Source organism: Rhamphochromis sp. 'chilingali' (assembly GCF_963969265.1).
Source record: "Rhamphochromis sp. 'chilingali' genome assembly, chromosome: 8".
NCBI classification, from domain to species: domain Eukaryota; kingdom Metazoa; phylum Chordata; class Actinopteri; order Cichliformes; family Cichlidae; genus Rhamphochromis; species Rhamphochromis sp. 'chilingali'.
In genome coordinates, this window is record NC_137935.1 from 16,631,803 (window position 1) to 16,653,602 (window position 21,800).

The 21,800-nt window shown below is 40.0% G+C and overlaps 1 protein-coding gene across 1 annotated transcript in view; it reads right to left on the bottom strand.

The window, feature by feature from the left end:
- Window positions 1-3,701: 3,701 nt before the first annotated feature.
- The window catches only part of LOC308400802 (uncharacterized protein), a 68,705-nt gene continuing 50,606 nt past the window's right edge, over window positions 3,702-21,800 (bottom strand). The window contains exons 9-14 of the mRNA XM_080888781.1: window positions 13,280-13,393; window positions 9,330-9,443; window positions 8,905-8,951; window positions 7,109-7,285; window positions 5,130-5,280; window positions 3,702-5,047 (exon numbers count right to left, since the gene is read on the bottom strand). Coding sequence (XP_080744907.1) covers window positions 4,611-5,047; window positions 5,130-5,280; window positions 7,109-7,285; window positions 8,905-8,951; window positions 9,330-9,443; window positions 13,280-13,393 — 1,040 coding nt within the window. The 3' untranslated portion in view covers window positions 3,702-4,610. The remainder of the gene's footprint in view (window positions 5,048-5,129; window positions 5,281-7,108; window positions 7,286-8,904; window positions 8,952-9,329; window positions 9,444-13,279; window positions 13,394-21,800) is intronic.

Below are 21,800 nucleotides of genomic sequence, written 5' to 3' on the forward strand. Positions count from 1 at the left end.
CCCAGTGGAGGTGGTGAGTGACAGGAGAATGGCGGCTAAGCTGTCATCACTGTTGGACAACATCTCCCACCCCATGCAGCAGACTGTGACAACACTGAGCAGCTCCTTCAGTGGGAGACTGCGGCACCCACGGTGTGGGACGGAGAGATTTCGCAGGTCTTTCCTCCCCACTGCTGTCAGACTCCACAATAAAGACTAACTGATCAAACACACACATCCACACATGTGCAATAACACTAAGTGCAATAATCTTTTCTGGCATCGTTGTATTTTTACTCAGTTGTATATAGCATTTGTATTCTATTTTTATCTTATTGTATATTTTTTCTACTGTATATAATATTTTATTGTATTCTATTCTGTACAGTTGTGTACTGTGTTTATTCTTATTGTATTCTAATTTTTGCTTCATAACTTTTGCACTGTCCACTTCCTGCTGTGACAAAACAAATTTCCCACGTGTGGGACTAATAAAGGTTATCTTATCTTATCTTATCTTAAATAAAATAAAAAACAAACAAACATTTTGACAGCTTTCTTCTTCTTTTTAAATTTACAGATGGTTTTAATACAATGCTCGGTGTCCTTTTGAAAAATTATGAATAAATATTTAGATTGATTAAATTGGGTTTTTTAGATATAGTTTATACTTTGCTATGATAGTTAAAAGTTTGAATAAATGTAGTTCTTTTTATTGCTGAAACTGAACAGTACCTTATTCCAGCACAAAGATTAGTTTTTCCAAAAAGCCTTCCTTAAACTTTAACAGGGTAATATATGTGTTTTATTTTGAACGAAAGTTTATTTACATTATCTGTTGGCTTCATAATGAAAGTTACATAATAACTCAGTATGAAAAACGGATCAGTGGTTTTTAAGGTTGTGCACCGTATTTGGCCACAAGATGTCCCTGTAAGACAGGAGAGATGCACATTTGAAGTTATCACAGTTAAACAGAGATACTTTCAAGGAACTGGCAAACTGTGTGTGAAAACATTTGTGGTAATCCAGCTAAAAATAATTAAATTTATCTTTTTTTTCTACAAAGTATTATGCCCCTGTACCAGTCTATGACTACTTTATGTGCACCAGGACATGCATTAATGCTGCTCTAGTGAGAGTCACTCAGTGTTTAAGCCATATATTTTCTTGTATTTGTGGATTTGTCAAACTCTCCTGAATCCCTGTCAGAAATACAAACCCAGGTGCCCTTGGGTCAGTGCATCAGCTGCACATGTGGATGGGCACTAAAATAAATCCTTAAAGGGAATCTGTTATATTCATTTTAACTACCACATTTTTCTGTATAAATCAACTCTTCTGGAGTTGCTGATTTCCATACATACATACACACACATTGCATACATTAAAAAACCAAGGCATGCACTAGACAGCTGAACTTTACATCATGTATCTATATTGTTATCTTTCCCTGTTATGTATATTTACTCATTGTGTGTCTGCCTGTGTTTTAAGCTGAAAGCTAACACACATCATTTTGTTATGTGACTACAAAATGATCATAAAGAATCTTCAACTCCTCTTATTTATCTCATGCTGATATTTGTCGCAGAGTCAGAACGGAGCTGAAAGTGTCAGACCTGGATATGACTGAGTTTAAGACCATTTTAAAGGAATTAGAGAATAACTCTTTTAGTCAGTGTGACTGCTTTTAATGTTTTGCATATTTGAATATCAGTCATATTTGTTCCTTTACTTGTTATATTATTTTGTGCCTGAACAGGTCTCTCCTTAGAAGGAGATTTTAATCTCAATGAGACTTTTACCTGGATGAATAAATTATATACAATACCTTTTATTTATAAAAGTATATTCTATCTCTCCAATGTGCTGTAATCACACAGCTCCTTAGAAAAGTAACTTGGATCCATCTGGGAGGGATCAGACTAGAGATGCTACTGCTCCGCATGGAAAGGAGGTTTGCGAGCATGTCTCACCGGGAGGAGGCTGGAGGCAGACCCCGAACGCACCAGAGAGATTATATCACTACAGTTTAAATTACTGTAATGCTTTATTTGCTGGATTATCCAAACGATCAGGATGACTTCAGCTTATTCAGAGTCCTTTCATCTGAAATCTGAACATATCATCACAGTACTGAAGTCAAAACAGGATCACTTCTAAATCCTTCTACAAAGGTTTGAGTCCCAGGAACATTTCTCAGTGTCTATAATGCTAATAGACCTCTAACTGTGTGTGTGTGTGTGTGTGTGTGTGTGTGTGTGTGTGTGTGTGTGTGTGTGTGTGTGTGTGTGTGTGTGTGTGTGTGTGTGTGTTTTAACTTGTATTTTATTTCTCTTGCAAACTTGACTTTGTTAGGTTTTAGTACTTTACGACAATAATAATTAAATGTACTATATGAAAAAAATGACATTAACATTGAGATGTGGATTGGGCTTCTGTGCTCACAGTTGGCTGTCAACCAGATCACAATATTTTATCTTTGTCCATGTTAATAGAACCATCCAGCACTGTGAAAGCATATATAACAGAACCTAAGGACAAGCATTTAACACCTTCACACTGAGGGGCAGTGACCTCTTGGCTGAATCTGAAGCTTTCTAATCTGCTGGCTGGGCTTTGACATCCTGCTCAGCAGGTGCAGAAAGAGGCTTGTACATATGCACGTATATGTATACGGCTACGTTTGTGTGTGTAAACTCTATTCTCTACATTTCCTCATGACCAGCATGGTTACAGGAAACCATGTTCATTTCCAGCCCACTGCTGTTTGCACAGGTCAGAGGTCACATCTGTCACATCTATTTGCACATTAAATGTCTATGCTGTGACCTTGGAGCTGCTTACACTTGACAATTTTTTATATTTTAGTAACACACAGCATGCATTACTGTAATGATTTAGGTCAACATAGACTGTCTGATATCTGCAAAAATGGTTACACTTAACTTCAGTCATTGCAGACCCATTAAAAACAGAAACTTTAAGTAAATATTTGCCAGTGTTTCCAGCATTTTGACCAGCAGTTTGCACAAACCCACTGCTCTTGAAACTTACTGTTATTTTTTTTTTGCAGCCACACATTTATTTTTTAGGAAAACTGGGGTCAGTCAGGTGGTCTCCAATATTTTCCAGGCGCCGACAGCATCAGAAAGAAAAGGAAACTAGTGAAAGTCATTGTGTATACGGTGACTTACAGACCTAGTCATTGTGCCTGTGCTCCAACACGAAAGATCCTCTCATGGGACTCTGTCAGTGATTTATAAACAGAAAGCTTGGTTGTGACATCTGAAAAATGCATACAAGGAGACAAGGAACTAGACGAACTGATAACTCTTAAACAAATATAAGTAATTTAAGACTAATGTTGCTATTCCAAAGCTTAAAAATAAGCTTGGGTGCCTTTTGTTACATATACGGTTATGGTCAAAAGCAGATCTACAGAGACTGAGGCGTTATTATCGACTAGCACAGCTTTACATTATTCACAGTCCTAAATCATTTATCTTGTCATCTTTAGCTCCTCCCTCTTTATACCAGCTTTCCTCTGATTAGCTGCCCCTCAAAAACAGAAGAGCTGAACAGCAGTTGACCATGTTAGGGTTGTCTGCTCTTCCTCTCATTATTCAGACCTAAGGGAAAACTGTCTGGAACAGAGGGTTTAGAGCTGTCTGAAGCCTAAGCTTTTGGGTCACAGGGATTATTTTGGACAACTAAACCCTGGTGTTTAATAAAAGGTATAAAAGAGTTGGTAAATGCACTTTTATTACATTCCACATGTGCTGGTTGCTCCAAATGGAAAGTATAAGGGGAAAAACAGGGGACAGTAATACAGTGATACTTCCAGAATGAATCACAGTACAAAAAGGGCATCAATATGTACAATATTATTTATGTACAAAAACAACCATGTTACACACAAGTATGATAAAAACCATACATCTCGGGCAAACTGCAGTATTACATGACAAAATAGGCATCAGTGTATAGTTTTTAAAATGTTCTCAGGAGGCTTGCAAGCCTTTGGTTCAGGAGGATGCACTTTCACTCTAAGCAGAGTGAAATGTTTCCCCTCTCACAAAAACTAACTATATCCAGTCTTTTGTTCACTCTCACACACACTTACACACAGCCACACACACAAAAAAAATGTTAAATAGGCATCTGTTCACTGATCCTTTCTGTCAGTGGAGGTTTGGACAACAGTCAGATGGCAACACCGAACAGGAAATGTATCAGGACTCAAATGGAGGAAGATCCTCTGTTTACTCTTGACAGTTTCACAGGCACTCAAAGGCAAGTCTGTAAGTCTTTAAGTTTTCAGTTTACTGTTGAGTCTTTCAGCTCAACTTTATTTCCTGTGCTGCTTTTTCATGGCCGTTAAGAAGGTCCAAAGACGATGGCGACGACGCTCTTTCGACCCCTCCGCTTAGCAGCCTTTGTTCCTCTGGTGTCTGAGCACAGCCATCTGTGTTTATAAAGGTCAGAGGGTCACCTTTAATTTTTATATCTGCAACATCGACACAGTGCAAGTAACTGGAGAAGGGGTCCTGTGAGCAAAAGAGTGCTAAGGACGCAAAGTAAATTTAAAAAACAGCTCCTCAGGGCTTTAAAAGGTCAGCATGGGGTCAGACCTCCAGCTCTTGGTTATCTGCATAGTGGAGGCGGTTCAACTTCTCCCTCTCCTGGTTTGAAATGTCCAGTTTGGCAGCATGTGCTGGCTTTAGTGCTGGGGAAGGGTGTGAAGGGGCCGGGGAGGGTGGTAGGGTCAGTTCAATCTCCTCGTAGCAACGTGAGACGGGGGCAGGGGCTGGAGGGTTTGTGAGAGGGGCGGCAGCGGGCAGCTGGGGCACCGGACGGTCCACGTTTCTGATGAGGTTGACAAACTCCCTCTGGTTGTTGATGCCTTCTTCCTGCGGGACAGCCTGCTGCTTTTTCCGCTTCCGATGGAGGTGGGACAGGATGAAGGCACAGGAGGCACAGCCACAGACCGTCAGCAGAGCTAAGACTCCCACCAGGATCATGTAGAAGCTCAGGCCCCCGTGTGCTGAGTCAGACATGGCGCCTTCAGGTGTGGAGACGTCAAAGATCAGACCAGAGTTCATCAAGATTTTATACGTTTAAAGATGCACAAGTATTTGTCTCACCTTGACAGTGGTGACCAATGCAGGGATTTTTGAGGCTCATGCACTCGTCACCATAGTTACCGTCAGGACAGATGCATGTGTTCCTGCCATCTATTATGTGACACTGCAGGCCTTGTTGACAGGGGTTGGGATTGCACAAGTCCAACACGACCTGAAATATTGGAAAAACAAAACAATAAGACAGTTAAGAGATATATCCACTTCTCTCTAACCTCCAGTGAAGTTTCTGATTGGATCTTTAAAAGATCTCTTCTTACTTCACTTTCAATGCTAAAACTCAAATGTTCATTTATAACCAATTATTTTTTTTAAAGTTTTAGCATTTTTAAACTTTTTGGTGTAAAATTTCCTCCTAATAGTGTGACTTCTCCTGTAGCTCAGCAGGGATTGTTAAACAAAAATAAATAAACAAACAAAAATGAACTTGAAAGTTGAAAGACTAAAGACACTGGATATATAAACCTGAATATTTTAGATTTGTTATTTTACGTAATTACTTGAGATTTTCAACTAATCACTTTACAGTTAACAAATTTCGGCATTAAACTTGGAGCTAGGAGGGCTCTATAATATTATAAAAACGTTTATTTACTGTTTGGCTTTTGTTAAAAAGTTTTACTTCTGTGGACTCTTTAATGTACTTCTGATAGGGCTATACATGCTCGAATCATGTTTATTCTTGGTATAAATAATAACATCTGATGTGCTGTCTATAGTTTTCAATCCATTTTTATTCTGTATTTTATTTTTAATTATAAGCTTGTTCTACATTTGTTCATGATATCATCGCCTGTTTTATTTATACTCAGGTCCATGTCCATGTATTACTTTTTTTTAAAAGTGATTTTCTGCTTTTGTTTTGTAAAATATCTCCATCCACATGAAAAAGAAAAAGGCACAACATTAGGTTCTATGCAACATAAATGTTGGCCAATCAGAAGGCTGCAGACGATAAAACCGCACAGTCTGATGTCAAAACAGAGATAAAAGTAGATAACGTTCTAAATCTAAATCTTCATTTCAGTTGTTGTATGTGTGGACATAAGGCTGAAATCCATAGACTAAAGCTATGTTTACCAAATACCAGTGTATATGTGGACAGCGCGTCGCCCCAACCAATTGAACTTGAGATTAGCTGCATAATGCGTTTGTTACTGTGCTTTTCATTTACCTTTGCAGTACATTCAGCACTGTAAATATTCAAGTTTGTCTTTCTGGAACAGGTTTAAATACATATTTTACCATTGTGTAACATGAACTTCTGATAAAGACTAAATTTTAAAAATCCCAATTTTTCTAAATCCATCATATCAATTTTTGGATTACTCTTTTGAAATATTCTCTAATGTCATGCATGCTCTCTGTGCACCCACACATCTATTATCTTCCTCTGATCTTTCTGTCATCCTCATTAACTTGCTTTCACCTCTGATACATTTCTCACTCTGATTGGCTGCAGAAGGGTCACTGGCATGCATATACAGCTAGAAAAGGTGGAGCACGGAGCTTGCTGGTTGGCATCTCAGTACCTCGTCTCCTGATCGTTGTCAGCACTGGTGATGTCGTTCTGCTGCTTTTGTTTATGGGTTGAGTCATGTTTTCGATTTTGGTTCTGTTATTTTAGGTTATTAATATTAGTTTAGGGGAAAATGGAATCTGATGGCTCTTTGTATGGTTGTTTCATGATCTTCTTCCTCTTTTGTTTATTTTTGCCAAGTTTTCCATTTTCCTCATTCATGTTTATTCTTTGTAAGTAATCATATTTACATTATTAAAAGTATATTGAATATGAGCAGCTTTCTAGGCTAGATTATGTTAGGTTCCCTTGAGTCTTTGATTTAGAGACTGTAACATCTAATATTACCTTGTATGCCTGTTTCATCTTTTTTACTAGAAATTATCTTCACACATTAGTTCAACTAAAAAAACCCCCATTTAGTTTTAATTATTTAAAAAATGATTAAATTGGGTTCTCCAACCTCACAGAAGTTTCCAGAATATCCAGTGGGGCAGTTGCAGGTGACTGTTCTTTCATCCTTCTCCACACACTGCCCTCCGTGCAGACAGGGGGCGCTATCACACAGACGTTGGCGATTTTGGCAGTGTTTTCCAGAGAATCCAGGTGGACACACACATCTGGACCCTGACACCTGGTCCTGTATGGGTCAGAATATACAGTTGTGGTCAGATGTTCACAGCCACTCATTACTGGCATGACTGTCATGGTAAATTTGTGCTTTTAATGACTTCCTTGAACTGTTCTTTTTCCAGGCTGATGATTGTACAGCATCTATCTTTAATGACTTTAAAAACAGGAATTGGGTTTGACTTTAATTCTGGGTTTTCTCTGATACACTCATGCTCAACTATATGCACACAGCCCCATTAATATTTTGGTTAATTTCACTTAGCAAGTTGTACCTCAACCAAATACTTTCGTTAATCATCAACAGTTTGACCACTCTTCTTGGCAGATTTTATAGAGTTCATTTAAACTGGTTGGTCTCCTGGCACAGACCTGGCTTTTAGGAATGGGGACTCCATTCCAGGAGCTTAATGTCAGCCTGCTTTATCCAGTCCAAAACCAATTTTGATGTGTGCTTAGGATAATTGTCCTGTTGGAAGACCCAACTGTGTCCAACTTTCAACCATCTAGCTATTGATCTGAGGCAAAGTTAAAGAATTCACAGGTCGTTCTTCCTCTTCATTATTCCATCGACTTTGTCCAATATACCATTACCACTTGTGGCAGAAGAGCCCCAAAGCATGATGCTACCACCTCCATTCTTCACAGCTGGTACGGTGTTCTTAGATTTAAAAGCCTTCACACCTGAAGAACATATCTCCTGGGATTGTGGTTCAACCTTTATCTGACCATACAACTTTTTAAAAGAAAGCATTTGATTTGTGTTGATTTTGGAGCAGGGGCTTATTTCTTGGTTGGCACCCTCTTAATCCATGGTAATGTAAAACTCACTTCACTGTGGACTCCTTAGAGCTTCACTAACTCCCGTGGACATTCCCATTGTCGTGAGTATTCATCAGTCCAGTGAGTGCTTTTTCTTTTTATGTTGGCTAGTTGTAGTCAATCATGATCAGTAACAAGAAGTTAAGAGGCCTCTGTCTTATCAAATTAATTTTCAGTACCACTTATTAAAATATTTAATTAAGTATACATCTTAGCTCTTGTGGATGAGAGAAAGTAGAAAATAAATTCAAACAGTTGCACAATGATTGAACCCAGGAAAAGAACAGTTCAAAAAACCTTAAAAGCCCCAAATTTCCATGACAGTCATGCCCATGATGAGTGTATCTAATCGTCTGACCACAACTGTGTGTAATTTATATGTGTGACATGAAGAAAAGAGCACTGGGGAGGGTTACAGAGGATCTGCGACAGGCAGAATAATATTTAAGAGAACATTTAAGTTAACCTAAAGCACAGCAGCTTCAAAACTTTGTACTGAATAATGTCTGACATACAGGGACACCTCCAGACTTTTTTCAGTGGGGTGGCCATATGGGGGCCACTTAAAATATTGGAGTGGCACATGGTGTGGTGGGGTGGTCCCCCTCTCCCCTTTGTGGCGCCCCTGCTGACATGCCTAAAAGCTCATATTGAATATTATATTATATATCAATATTTTGCTTGAAATACTGAAAAATGATCAAGATAATGTGAATGCTGAGTAGTGAAAAACTTAAGACGAGAACAACGAAGCAGGTGCAGAGACTGTAGGCAAATTAGACAGAGATTGGCAGGCAGGAGTCTTACCTCACAACGTCCACCATTCAAACACAAACCCTGACAGCTGCTGTTCCCTGCAGGGAAACGAGGAATGCCACATTAATTTCTCCCACAAACACAGAATATCTATGATATCTATGAACTTTGTAATCAAACATGTTCAAAGTGAAGGCAGAAGAGACTAAAGTTAGCACAAAGCAACAGGAGAGAACAGCCAAAAGAGACCTTTACATAGTGTTTGTTGCATTTTCAGTGCACTGCAGTGATACGCTGTGAAGGATGATTGATGAAACTGGAGCTGGAGTAAAATGATTTCCAGCCCACAGGGAGTCAGACCTGCTGTTTAACGGCTCTTCATGGTTTACTATCTGTCGCAGGATTGTCTCTTCTCTCTTTACTTATAAAATGATTTTCCTTCTTCTCGTTACTTTTTTTCATCCTTGTGCACTTACTGATGTCACAGTTAGGCCCCGTCCATCCAGGAAGGCAGTCACACAGGTAACTTCCGATCAGGTTGCGACAAGAGCGGGCGTGGATGCAGATACTTGACTCACATTCATTGTTGTCTGAAAAAGAAAAACAAAGAACATTTTATAAATTTACATTTTGATAAAATACCTCCTTAAAAGTACCCCACACAGTTTACAGCTTTCAGTGCCTTCTATTGAATTACTAATCAAAAAGTTATTAAAATTATTAACTTTGATAATATAAAAACATATCTGGGCATATATTATCACTTTTACACAATGGAAGCACAGGCAACATGAGGGGATCAAAAACGGAGCCACTTAAGGCTGATTCCAGATATATAAACATATGTTTTTGTCTATCAGAAACACAAAACACACTAAGACAGTTGATTGGATAAAGGTTAACACAACATTTAAGTAATAAGAAATTAAACATTTGAAGCCTGTTAAGATAAAATCTCATTAAGGTGATGAGATGAGAAACATTTAAAGCCCAGATTAGTTTTATTGATCCTTTTGGGGAAACATGTCTTTTTTTTAATGTCAGAGGACATGTCTGTGTTTTTTATTCATTTGTATCAATGACTGTAATTCAGTTTGACAATCAGTTTCCAACACAAATCATTTTGGGGATTACGCAGAGAGCTGTCTCAGGTGGCCCTGGTTTGTGCCAGTACTTTTCCCTCAGAACAGAAGACCAATATTAATAAAAACAAAATTTGAGCGTAACCTTGTTGGAGAACATACAAACAGCACCGCACTAATTCAGTGAGATAAAACATCACCTAAATCCCTCCATCTAAGCGTCGCACAGCCCACAAAACCCATCAAATCAAATCCTGCATGTCTCCCACTGAGTTCAAATGATCTTTACCCACCATTTAAACAGTTCAGTTTTGCACTGGGTGCTTGAACCTGGAAGTGGAGAGTTGCTGGGCAGATGCATGTCAGCAAAAACCTCGCAGCATCTTATTTGTTTATGCACAGAACCCCCTGCTTCTTTAAGTTTATCAGTGCCTATTCCCACCCTCTGTTGTTCTGGGAGTGTTGAAGCCAGGAGCCCTCGAGCGCTTGGCTCCAAAAAGATAGAAGGAGGATTAGAAAGAAATGCTCAATGAATAAAGAGGAAGTAGTGAGTCAGTTATAGGTAATCTAAACCATTTACCGTCAGCCAGAAGCCTATTAGGATTTAGGTGGGGGTGTGTGTGTGAATATGGAAAGGCTATCAATGGTAAGAGCCTGAGGATCCATCCTGCTGTGGGAGAAAATGGGGGTGCAGAAATCAGCTATAAGCGAGTGAAACTGATCAGCAAGTGTAATTGACTTTTACTGTTTCAGGTGCTGCTGATGCTCTGCTCATAGGCTCAGGCTATAAAGAGTTTTATAACATGTGTCCAAACACTGTGTGTGTGTGTGTGCGCGCACGTGTGTGTGTTGTACTGTGAGCCATTGGCCCGTGATGTGGAACTATGGAGGATCATCAAGTGTCAGAGTGACATATCGCTGTAACACCGAGGAGTAGGAGAGGCTGTCATCCTGAAATATGTCTCAGTTTTTACTTCATCACCCCAAAGCCCAGCATGTGTATATATACTGTGTGTGTGTGTGTGTGTGTGTGTGTGTGTGTGTGTGTGTGTGTGTGTGTGTGTGTGCGTGTGTGTGTGTGTGACCTGAGCCCATACAATACTCCCTCTGCCGTAGTATCTAACACAACAACCCTCTGCTCTGGGTGCAGGCTTGTCAATATGAGCAAATGCAGCTCAAAGAGACGTGACGGTGCATTAAGAGACTACTGATTCTCAGGCAGCATGGGTTGATGGGAAAATTAACATGCTGCTGGCTTTTCTGCCTCTTTAATTTGCGCTTTAAATTAGCTTCAAGTGGAACACAAGCGTTCCCAGCTTTTTAAAACAAGCTCAGATTGAATTTGCTCTCAGAGGATTTTTGTTTAAACTCTTATGAATAGTTTCCTTTGAAAATAAGGATCTCTGATCAGTTGTCTTGTTAGTGACACTTTTCCCAAATAGCTTGTAGATCCTGATCCCAAACGAAACATATCCGTGCAGGTTAATTCCCAGTGATGGCAGCTTGTCTGGAGAAGTACAGATTTAGCATTAGCAGACATCATCTCTGCACCCTAAAGTATAAAAATACACTTTTACACTTGCATTGCAGTCCTGAACCTTTTAAAATATTAGATTTTAATGTTTTTTAAGACAACGATGTCAAGATGTCAAATGCACATACAGTACTGTGCAGAAGTCTCAATCCACCCCTCATTTCTTTATATTTTTTGAGCCAAGGTGCCAGACCAATAGTTCTTAAAGATCTTCCAACTATTTTCAACACTTTTTTCACTTGTACTTGAAAAAACAGGGACAAAAGGCTGAGGTATGCCAAATTACCCAAGAAATGGACGGAAAAATCAGTTAGTATCAGTTAGCATGTACGGAGGAGGTCAGGATAGAGGCACAACAGTGAGTGTCTTCAGCCATCCCATAGTTTGGGACTGCATTTCAGCCAGTAGTGTTGGCAATCTTGTCAGATTTTGATCCACCATGGTATACCATCCGAAAAGCATCTGATTGGCAGGAGCTTCATTTTTCGGCATGACAATGATCCCAAACACACTGCACATGCAGTAAAAGATTGAAAAAACACAGTCGTACACTATCAGTCCCCTGAGCCCAGACCTTCAACAGTACTTGAGCAGTTTGGGATCATCTTGAGAGGAAACAGAACAAAAGGCAGCCAACATCCAAAGAAGAGCTTTGTCCTTCAAGAAGCCTGGAAAACTAGTCCTGAAGACTATTCAAAGAAATGACAAGAAAGCTTGGCTAAAGCATAGATTATATTCTACTGAGAACTGACGGCCGAGTAGTCATTCCTGTTACCCTTCTTTTGTGTAGTTGGTGCATTATAATATAAATTGTTGTGGACAAGTCGGAGGTTTCAAAACAAATATGCAGCCATGTGGATGTTCACATCTACATGTGGATGTTAGTCCATCATTTTGCTCAGATGATCCCAAAAAATAACCAGCTGAAAGCTCCAGAACAGTCAAGACTATTTTCTCTTTTGTGAAGTCAACAACACTTCAGTTCACAGACTAAAAACACTTAAAGTACTCAAAAAAATGGAAACCTGAGTCTCCGCATATATGAAACAACAGAGCAGGTGCCCATGAGCAGATACTAACTGGACCTTGTACCATTAACCTGGTCATTATTTTCATGAACTGTGATCAGTTTGAGTAAAAGAAATTCAACAAAAATGTGATATAATCCAACTAAAGTCAATAAACACTAACATGATTTACTATTTGTTCTATTACTCTTTTACTTATCCACTACTACTGGCCCTGTGCTGAAAGTGACTATATTTATGCAAACTTTACAACACTAGTACATACCAACCAGGAGGTTGCTAGGCAACATGATGGAGTCATAATATATCATAATATTCAAGTTTTATAAATAGAAATTAGACATTATTATGAAACGAAATTGGTACAGTGGCTTTTTTTAAGGTGTTGTAGGTGCAGAGATGCTGTGGTGTCGCGGTCAACACATTCACCTTACATGCAAAGTGGGCCCGGATAAACAGGGAGGGTTCTGCCATGAATAAAATCTTTGTCAAATCAAAGAAGCAGATCAATCTGCTCTGAGGACTCCTTGGCAGATAAGGCAGCAGCTAAAAACACATAGAGGTGCATAAATGCTAAAGAAAAGGGAATTTTAGCCCATTGGTATGTGGTTTCTAGGCAACATGTAGGCGGGATAGATAAGAACCTTCAAGGGCCTAAGATATACCTGTGTGCCAAGTTTGATTGCTTAGCTCCTGATTGTGTGGGAGGAGTTTGCAGACAGAGAGTAATTTGTTGTATTATAGTAAGATAAAGAAGAGCAGGCATACGATGACCCACTGACCCAGCTGGCACGTCCTGCCGGTCCATCCAGGTGGACAGAGGCAGCGATAACCTCCAGGAGCTTCTTCACACGTTGCTCCATGGCCACAGGGGCTGCGATCACACTGCTTCACCGCTGAGAAGACAAACAGAGAATAATATATATGAACTTACTGGCCTGTGTGACAGGAGCGTGAGTGAGAACATTAAGGAGGCAGCTTGTGCATGTGTGATCTGAAGGGTAGTATTGGTGTGAGGAAGCTTGGATGCTTTCGTGTTTTTGTTCTTTCTGCTGCTCTGGTTTCTGTGCAAACAGTGATGAATACAATCATCTCAAATCTTTCCCAAAGAGGAGGAAGGAAGGAGTGCATTTGAATAAGGGAAAGGATGGCAAAGCCGGGGGTTGGACAGAAATAAAAATGAGGCTGCCATGTGTGGTTCTACCCATCTGACAAGGAATTTAAAACAGGAAAAACATCACATTCAAACAAAGAGAAGCTCCCCACTTAGGGGTTAACCATGCATAACTTAAAGAGGGCATCATAACTTTTCCCATGCATATCTCTGTGGTGTACATCTCTGTCTCTCTCATAACCTTTTTTCATTTACCTAACCCTACAGAAGAACCATTTTCCATTTTCCTGACCCCGAACAACAATAATCCTGCCAAGTTAGCGGCACATCTCCAAAAATGAGACGGAGAATTCATAACAAACAAAGAAGCCTTTAATTAATATTGGTTATATATATAAATCTAGTCTGAAAACAAAGCTATGTTGTGGTTTTGGTTGTCATTCCTTGCAAGCCTAACAATCTTCTTGCTGTATGTTCCCTGGAGAGTCCCCCCCCGCACAACACATAGCCTGCAGAGATAGGCCGCCTCTCTGACTGTTAATCAAGCGAGCAACAAACAACAAGAGCAAAAATAAACGAAACTTTTATTCCCCCGTTCATCCCTCTGCTCTCACTCTTTGATAAAAATGCTTTCTGCTGAATTGTTTACATGCCACAGCGCTGTTTATCCTGCATGAGGTGAAAGCTGAGGATGTGGAACTGTTCTTGTTTACAGACAGCTCTGAAAGACCATAACCCGTGTGATCCAATCTCACCTGCCGTCACGCACACCCACCCACCCACCCACACACACACACACACACACACACACTGCAGACCACACGACCAAGAAACCCAGACTGTTCTGACAGCTCTGCTCAGCTTGACCTTTAGCCGCGTGCAGATCAAAAAATGTATGCGGCTGAGTGAGCGGGAACTAACGCAGTCTTTAAAACATTTAACCTACAAACAGACATATATTTAAGTGTGGTTTACTTGTATTACACCAAACCATGATGTTAAGCAATTCAAAGAGGCATCAGGTCCTCTGTGCCTGTGAAGGAACTTTCTATAATGAGTGAAAAAATAAACCCCAAAAAAATAACCCCAAAACCCCCCCCGCAAAAAAAAATAAAAAAATCCCCTGATAACATCAGAGAAAGCCCAGATTACAGGATTGGGATCATGGGAACTATACAATCCAGCATTTCTGAGCTTGATGCATACTTGTGATTGTTAGTGCAGATATCTCCGCCTGTCTTTCTTTTAAGGGGGACAGTGTCTGAATATAAGGATGAACCGCTACGTTTAATGATTTGACATCTTTCATACTCACAAAAAGAAAAAGAAAAACTGTGTTTATGGGAGATCAGAGGGGGGGGGGGGGGGGGGGGGGCACCTCTATTTTCACCATGGTAACTTGCGCTAACCACACAACCGGAGACCAGAGTTTGGGTTTTCACTGGGCTAATTATTTTCCAGACAACATGCTGTAAGCACGAAATAGATAACAGGCACCCTCCTGAGATGTATCCTTCCTAGTCTCACTGAAAGGAGCTGTTACAGGAAAAATGATTCTATGTTTCTTTACCTTCTTTTAAATGTGCAAGCATGCCCTTTTGTCTATGGTTAGATTAGTTTAGAATTATCTTTTTAGACTTTCTCAGCAAAGACATACTGTTTTGGGACATATTGTTTTAGATTGTTTTATCTCTCACAGCTTTCTCCCAGCTCTCTGCTGACGAGACTAGCGCCACATATGGAGTTGTTTATTTTATCTGTTTTGTATTTTCTTATCCTGTTCTCACTGTCTTTCCTATAAAAAGTGCCCAGCCTCTGTACACGTGTGAGTTGTTCTTAGCAGCTCACCCGTGTACACGTTTGATAAAGAAAGTAACTTTGTCTCATTGTGTCTTTATTTCTCCTGGGTTTTTTACAGAGTTTTCCCCCAACATTTCTTGGTCCTTCGACAGCCGGAGCGCCTCCATCGTGTCCCATCTCCGTGACCAGTCCACGTTGTTCGTCTGTCGACAGCTCACACACCAGGTGTGTGATAAAAGTCCAAGAGCGTTTAAATTCGGGTCTTGGCCAACGTCTTAGAAAGCGACCCACGGTGGTGGGACCCGATCGAGGTGGACCAGACCCGGCGACACTGACCAGGTAGATACAGACACACTGACACAATCTTGCGTAAAAGCGCATTTTGAATTCAGGGAATTTAAAATAGCGGAAGTAGCTCGTCGACTGGTAGCTTTGGAAGCTCGTCGACTGGTAGCGTAGCTCGTCGACTGGAAGCTTTGGAAGCTCGTCGACTGGTAGCTTTGGAAGCTCGTCGACTGGTAGCGTAGCTCGTCGACTGGTAGCTTTGGAGCTCTGGGTAGCTCCCCCAGCTGGGTCTAGGGAGTAAGTAGCTCTGGGAGCTCCCCTTATCATAAGGGTTCTGGTCGCGCGCGCGTCGAAGCTGTGAATGTGAATGTGTGTGTGTGTGTATTGTTTTAATTAATGGAGCAAGCTGAATTTTCACGGTCCAATAAGAGACTGAGCTGCTCCTACTGTGTTTTTCTTTTACTGCTATTCACTGACGTGCTGGTGAGTTGAGAGAACGGTCGAGTTCCGTCTCGTAAAGTTCACACCGCTTTTGGAAATAGTCCGAAAGTAGAAGGGCGTGTGAGCAACCACTCTCGTCTCTAATACCAGCGAAGGTGATAGCAGCTGTATCGTGTATATATTACTTAAACAAAAATAAGTAAATACATAAATAAGACGGGTAATCAAGCAAGTGAAATTGAAACTCACTCCTGCTGACGAGCAGTGGTGAGAAAAGAAAAGTCCAGACGCCGGACAAAAACAGTGTCTGTAAACTGAGAGATTTAAGAAAACAAAATATAAACAGTCAGAAGAACAGAACTCAACTGCCAGTTTAGTAAAACCAGAAGACGAGACACTGTGCAGTGCCCACAATCCTTTTAGTAAACCATCACTCACTCCTGCAGCCGCATCTGCAGCAACACCCATATCAGGAAGAACATAATAATCCCTTATTAAGTGAAAACTAGAGATCACAGTAGTTTTGTAGTAGTTTAAAAGGGTTGAAAACAGACCCCACTGAGTAGATATAAATATAAAAAGTACGAAATAAAGATGAACAAAGGGAAAGTTACAGTAGAAATTATCTTTAGAGTATTTGAAATTAATAATAGCAAGGATAACAACCTGTAAAGTGATATTAACAATGAAACACAGTTGGCATGATGACCATGCCCAGCATGTATAAAATGAATATAAAGCAAATAATTCACACGAAAATATTTTAATAAAATAAATAAGGTATATTAAGGCTGTGTCATTGTTCAGCCAAGGACAGTGTGTGAAAAGGTAACTGTCTCCACCCTGGGAAAAGGATGATTCTGCAGGTCATCTGAAGCCCTTGATGGATACAAAATAAAATATAAATAATATATTATAATAGAACTGCCTGGTCCGCCATGCAACAGAGAGAACAAATGTGACCGCAGATTGGATGAATTCTAAATTATCTGTTTGCTGAATAAGATGATCCTAACTAACAAATTGGCTCAGGAGTAGTATAGTGGTACACACTGATAAAATATTATAATATGCTATTGCTGTTATATAAGACAAAGAGGATAATATTAACAATGACATAATATTAATATGAAGAGGCACCTTAATCGGTTATGATGTGAGGTGGATAATTGTTAAGCAGTAGTCTGCATCAAGCTTAAGGTTTGCTGAAACTCAGTGTAATGACATGTGAGATGAAGACAATACAGAGAATAACTAAACTAATGAAGTGCATAGAGGCACTTGACCAGCTTGAAACCTATCATCCTAGAATGACACATTGCTGAGATATAGAGCACACCTATAATAACAACCAATAAGCAAAACCCTGTAGACAACAGCTAAAACTACAGGATTGAGAAGCTGAATTAAATATGTAGACACTGCTAAGCTGATGAGCATGTTACACATTTTCTTTTCTTTTTATTTATTTGTTTCTTTTAGAGCAGAAGCTGCTGTAACACACCCAAAGAAAGACTCTAGGTCTGACCAACCGTTTCAGTCATGGGCAAAAAGATGTCAGTCAATAAAATTCTAAAAGATAATTTATTGACAAAAAATATATCAAGAGATAAAAGATAAAACAGTCCAGTGTCCCACTTAAGAATTGTATAAAAACACACAGTCCCAAGGCCAGAGCCAGCTATGCCACACAGCCAAGTTGCACTCCACATGTTGCCTTTAACAGGGTTAGAAGTTGTCCTTGGAGACCCACCACCCTGCAAGCATATAGTCAGTGGTCACTCAAGCCTCTGCAACTCTGCTGCCTTTAGGCTGTGGCATATAATAGGCCCTGGCCTGCACAGAGAGACAAAACGACACACTTAATATAAAATTCATAGGGCAAAACCCATCCATCCCAAACATATCTGATTTCATCACATTACATACCTGCACAGAGAGACAAAACAACACAGCAGTGTTTGTAGTGTGGGCTATAAGTAGACCAGTGTATCAGTGCAATCAAGTACACCTGCCTCTAATTAGTCCAACCCCATTCCAGCCATTGGCTCACCAAAAATGTGACACACACAAAACCACTCCCAACCCAGTGCAACTTCACACAATAATATGGAGCTGAATTAACACAGGCACATTAGTCTACCATGTTACAAGCTGCATGCTATTACAAGCCAACATATGCAGACTTCTGCCTTGTTCGGGTGGCAGCATTTTTCTTTTTTCTTTTGTGTCCTGACACGTTTATGTTTTTTGTTTTTGTTTGATTATTTTGTTGGTTTTGGAAACGAATCTTGGTAAAACCTCAAAATCCCATCCTTTCGTGAACCTCGGGACCAAAAATGGTCCCGCCCCAAAAGTGCTCTAAAAATGTTATATATCAATATTTTTTTCTACTTTAAATTAGTCAGTCTTTTAAAACTACTTCTGCTTAAAATATCCATATCAACTTTTAATTATATTTTCATTGTTTTAACCCTTTAAATCCCAGTTTTATTACATGAGCGCCCTGTTTTTTTAGCCCCAAAAAACAAAAAAACTAAATATTTTCCAAAAAAAACATTTGAAGTAATATTTGTTTGTTATTATAATTAGGCCTTTAGATGGACTAAAGATTGGCACCAACAGTCATTTCGATCGCCTTTTATTTTTTTTCCAGGAGCGCATTTCATAAAATGCACACTATCGACCACGCCCAAAAAGTGCTATAAAAAATTTATATATTAATATTTTATTCCACTTTAAATTAGCCAATCTTTTAGACCTACTTCTCCTTGAAATATTCATGTCAAGTTTTAATTACATTTCGCGGATTTTAACCCTTTATATCCCGGTTTCGTCACATGAGCGCACTGCTTTTTTTGCCCCAAAAACTTAAAACATAAAACATAAAATATTTTCCAAAAAAAACATTTGAAGTAATATTTTATTGTTATTATAATTTGGCCTTTAGATGGACAAAAGATTGGCACGAACATTAATTTCGATCCGGTTTTAATTTTTTTTCCAGAAGCCAAAAATGTCCCCAGGCGGCGCTGCTGCTCCTGCTCCCCCGGGGAGGAGTGCCTCTGCCGCGGGTGTGTTTCGCGCAGCGCCGGAGCATATGGTTCGGTTCCCGTGTCTGCAGCACACACTTCCGCTACCACGTGAAAACAAATACGTCATTTCCTGTTGATTAAAAAAAATTAATGCACCCTCAAATGATCCTAAGGTCAGAAAATGGTCCGGAACGAGCAGCGGGCCAAGCTGCTGCTGTACGCGGGAAATTAGTCTGCCTTTTCCGGGTATCTGTCTCGAGCAGGCCGCTGGAGAACATGTGTATGTTCAGCAGGCGTCACATGTGGAGCAAGGGCGCCACCCGGTGGACAAATAAAAAAATTACAACTCTAAGGCCTGTAGTCCAAAACGAAACCTAAGCTGGAAACCTGACGATCCCTTTGACCGTAATTTTTCTGGCGTGAAAAATAGCGTTTATAATGGGTTTCAATGGGGCACAAATCGGCCACGAGGTTCGATAGTGGATGTATGCCTTTTATTCAGCCATTTAAGCTCATTTAAAAAACTCAGACTGAAATTTTAAAATAAAATGGGAAAAAAATACATGTTTGAAAATTTGGCTATACTCCATTAAACACAGTGGAAATGGCGTGGAATTAAAAAACGGAAAGGCCACGAAATGGTCCCAGGTCCTAAACGAACTTGTGACAATACTTGAGAATCACAGTGACACATAGTGATTAGGCATATGATTGAAAAATGCCTAGGTTTAGAGCTGTGAGCTATGAGCTGTGAGCAATGCAAAGTTAAATATATATATATTTGTATAAATGGGAAACAACCCTAACTTGAAAGTTTGAAATGTGTGAGATCCATGAATTGTTTGAAGAACTAGAAATTATCTAAAAATGCCTTAAGTGAAAATGTAGAGTTGCATCTATTCTCCCAAACCAAAAAAAAAAAAAAAAAAAAGGAGAAGAAGCATTCTGTAACTTAGAAATAAGGCTGACGTGTTGACAACAGACTAAAACACTAATTCGCAGGTGGCTATCAGGAACAGAGAGGCGAGCAAAGTCACAAACACCAAGGCTGCAGACAGCCACGCAGAAACAGCAGATAACATAGAGACAACGCCTGCTAGAACCGTGGAGAGGAAGGTCACTTCACACGAGATTGTAGGAGTAGGCCACAGAGAAATAATGCAAAACAGTTTTGAGGCAGCCACTTAAACTTACAGTTTTCAAAGGACAAATTAGTTGTAACGTCAGCTTCAGGCCACACAACTGTACACCAATTAACTGCCCCTTTAGAACTAGTACATACAGCAAGTGGCCGCAGGTGCTTTATTAAATGCATATATGACCCGTCGTGTCCAGTAAATTTGCTAGGTAGAGACGCTCTGACAAAACTTAAGATAGCAGTCATGCCATTCTTTTCTGGTATTACACCTGAGTGCATGCTAAATGACACCCGCCACATCCACTTTCCAGAAACCGACCGAGTATCACAACATTCTGAGATTTAAACAAACTCCAGGCCCAGATCCACCTTATGATCAGCAAGTGTGGAAGCTAGGAGAACAGCATTTGACCTTACAGCACAGGCCGAAATTGTGTAGGTTACGCAGTAACCACAGATAGTAAAATAATAGAAGCAAAACCACTTTCTTCTTCATATTCTGCACAGAGCGCTGAGCTGTCAGCTGTGATTTGCGCATGTGAAATACACAAAGACAAACAAATAACCATTTATATAGACAGCCAGTATGTTTTCTCTGCTGTGCATCATTTTGCAAAAAATCTGGAAAACCAGAGGAATGATTACACCAACCGGAAAACCAGTTCAGCATGCCAACCTCTTACAACGCCTCTTTCATTGCTACAGGCAATAACTTTGCTGACAGAGCAGCAAAACAGGCGGCACAAAAGACAAACATCACATTGATGGCAGTAAACACACATCAGATTCCACTGGATGTGTTGAAAAATGAACAAAAAGCAGCAAGCACAGCAGAGCAGGCAAAATGGCTAAAACACGGTGCAGTTCTGACAAACGATTTAATGATGTGTTATGGCAAGCCAGTGTTGCCAAAATCGCTCCACAAGATGGCGGCATTAGTGACTCATGGCTGTACGCATTTGTCATCGGGGGGAATGACCTGTATTGTCAACTCTCATTTCTACACTGTAAATTTTGAAACTTCAGCAAAACAATTTGTCAGAACGTGCATGACGTGTCAAAAATATAATGCTCAGGGTAACCTGCGACCAAAAAGAGGCCGTTTTCCAACTCCGCCTCACCCTTTCCACACAATTCATATGGATTTTATTGAGCTAAGCGAATGTCAAGGGTCGAAATACGCCCTAGTGGTTATAGATGTGTTCTCAAAGTGGCCGGAAATCTATCCAGTGAAAAAGGCAGATGCAATTTCAGTAGCAAAGTGCCTGTGCAATCACTTCATACCCACATATGGCATTCCAGCTTTGATACGATCAGACAACGGCACTCATTTTGTAAATGATGTCATCACTAAGGTCTCTGAAGCACTCGGTTTCAGCATAAAACACCACTGCGCTTATCACCCTCAGAGCGCAGGCCTTGTAGAGAGAACTAACGGCACTATAAAACAAAGGCTCAGGAAATGCATGGCAGAAACAGGAAGGCCGTGG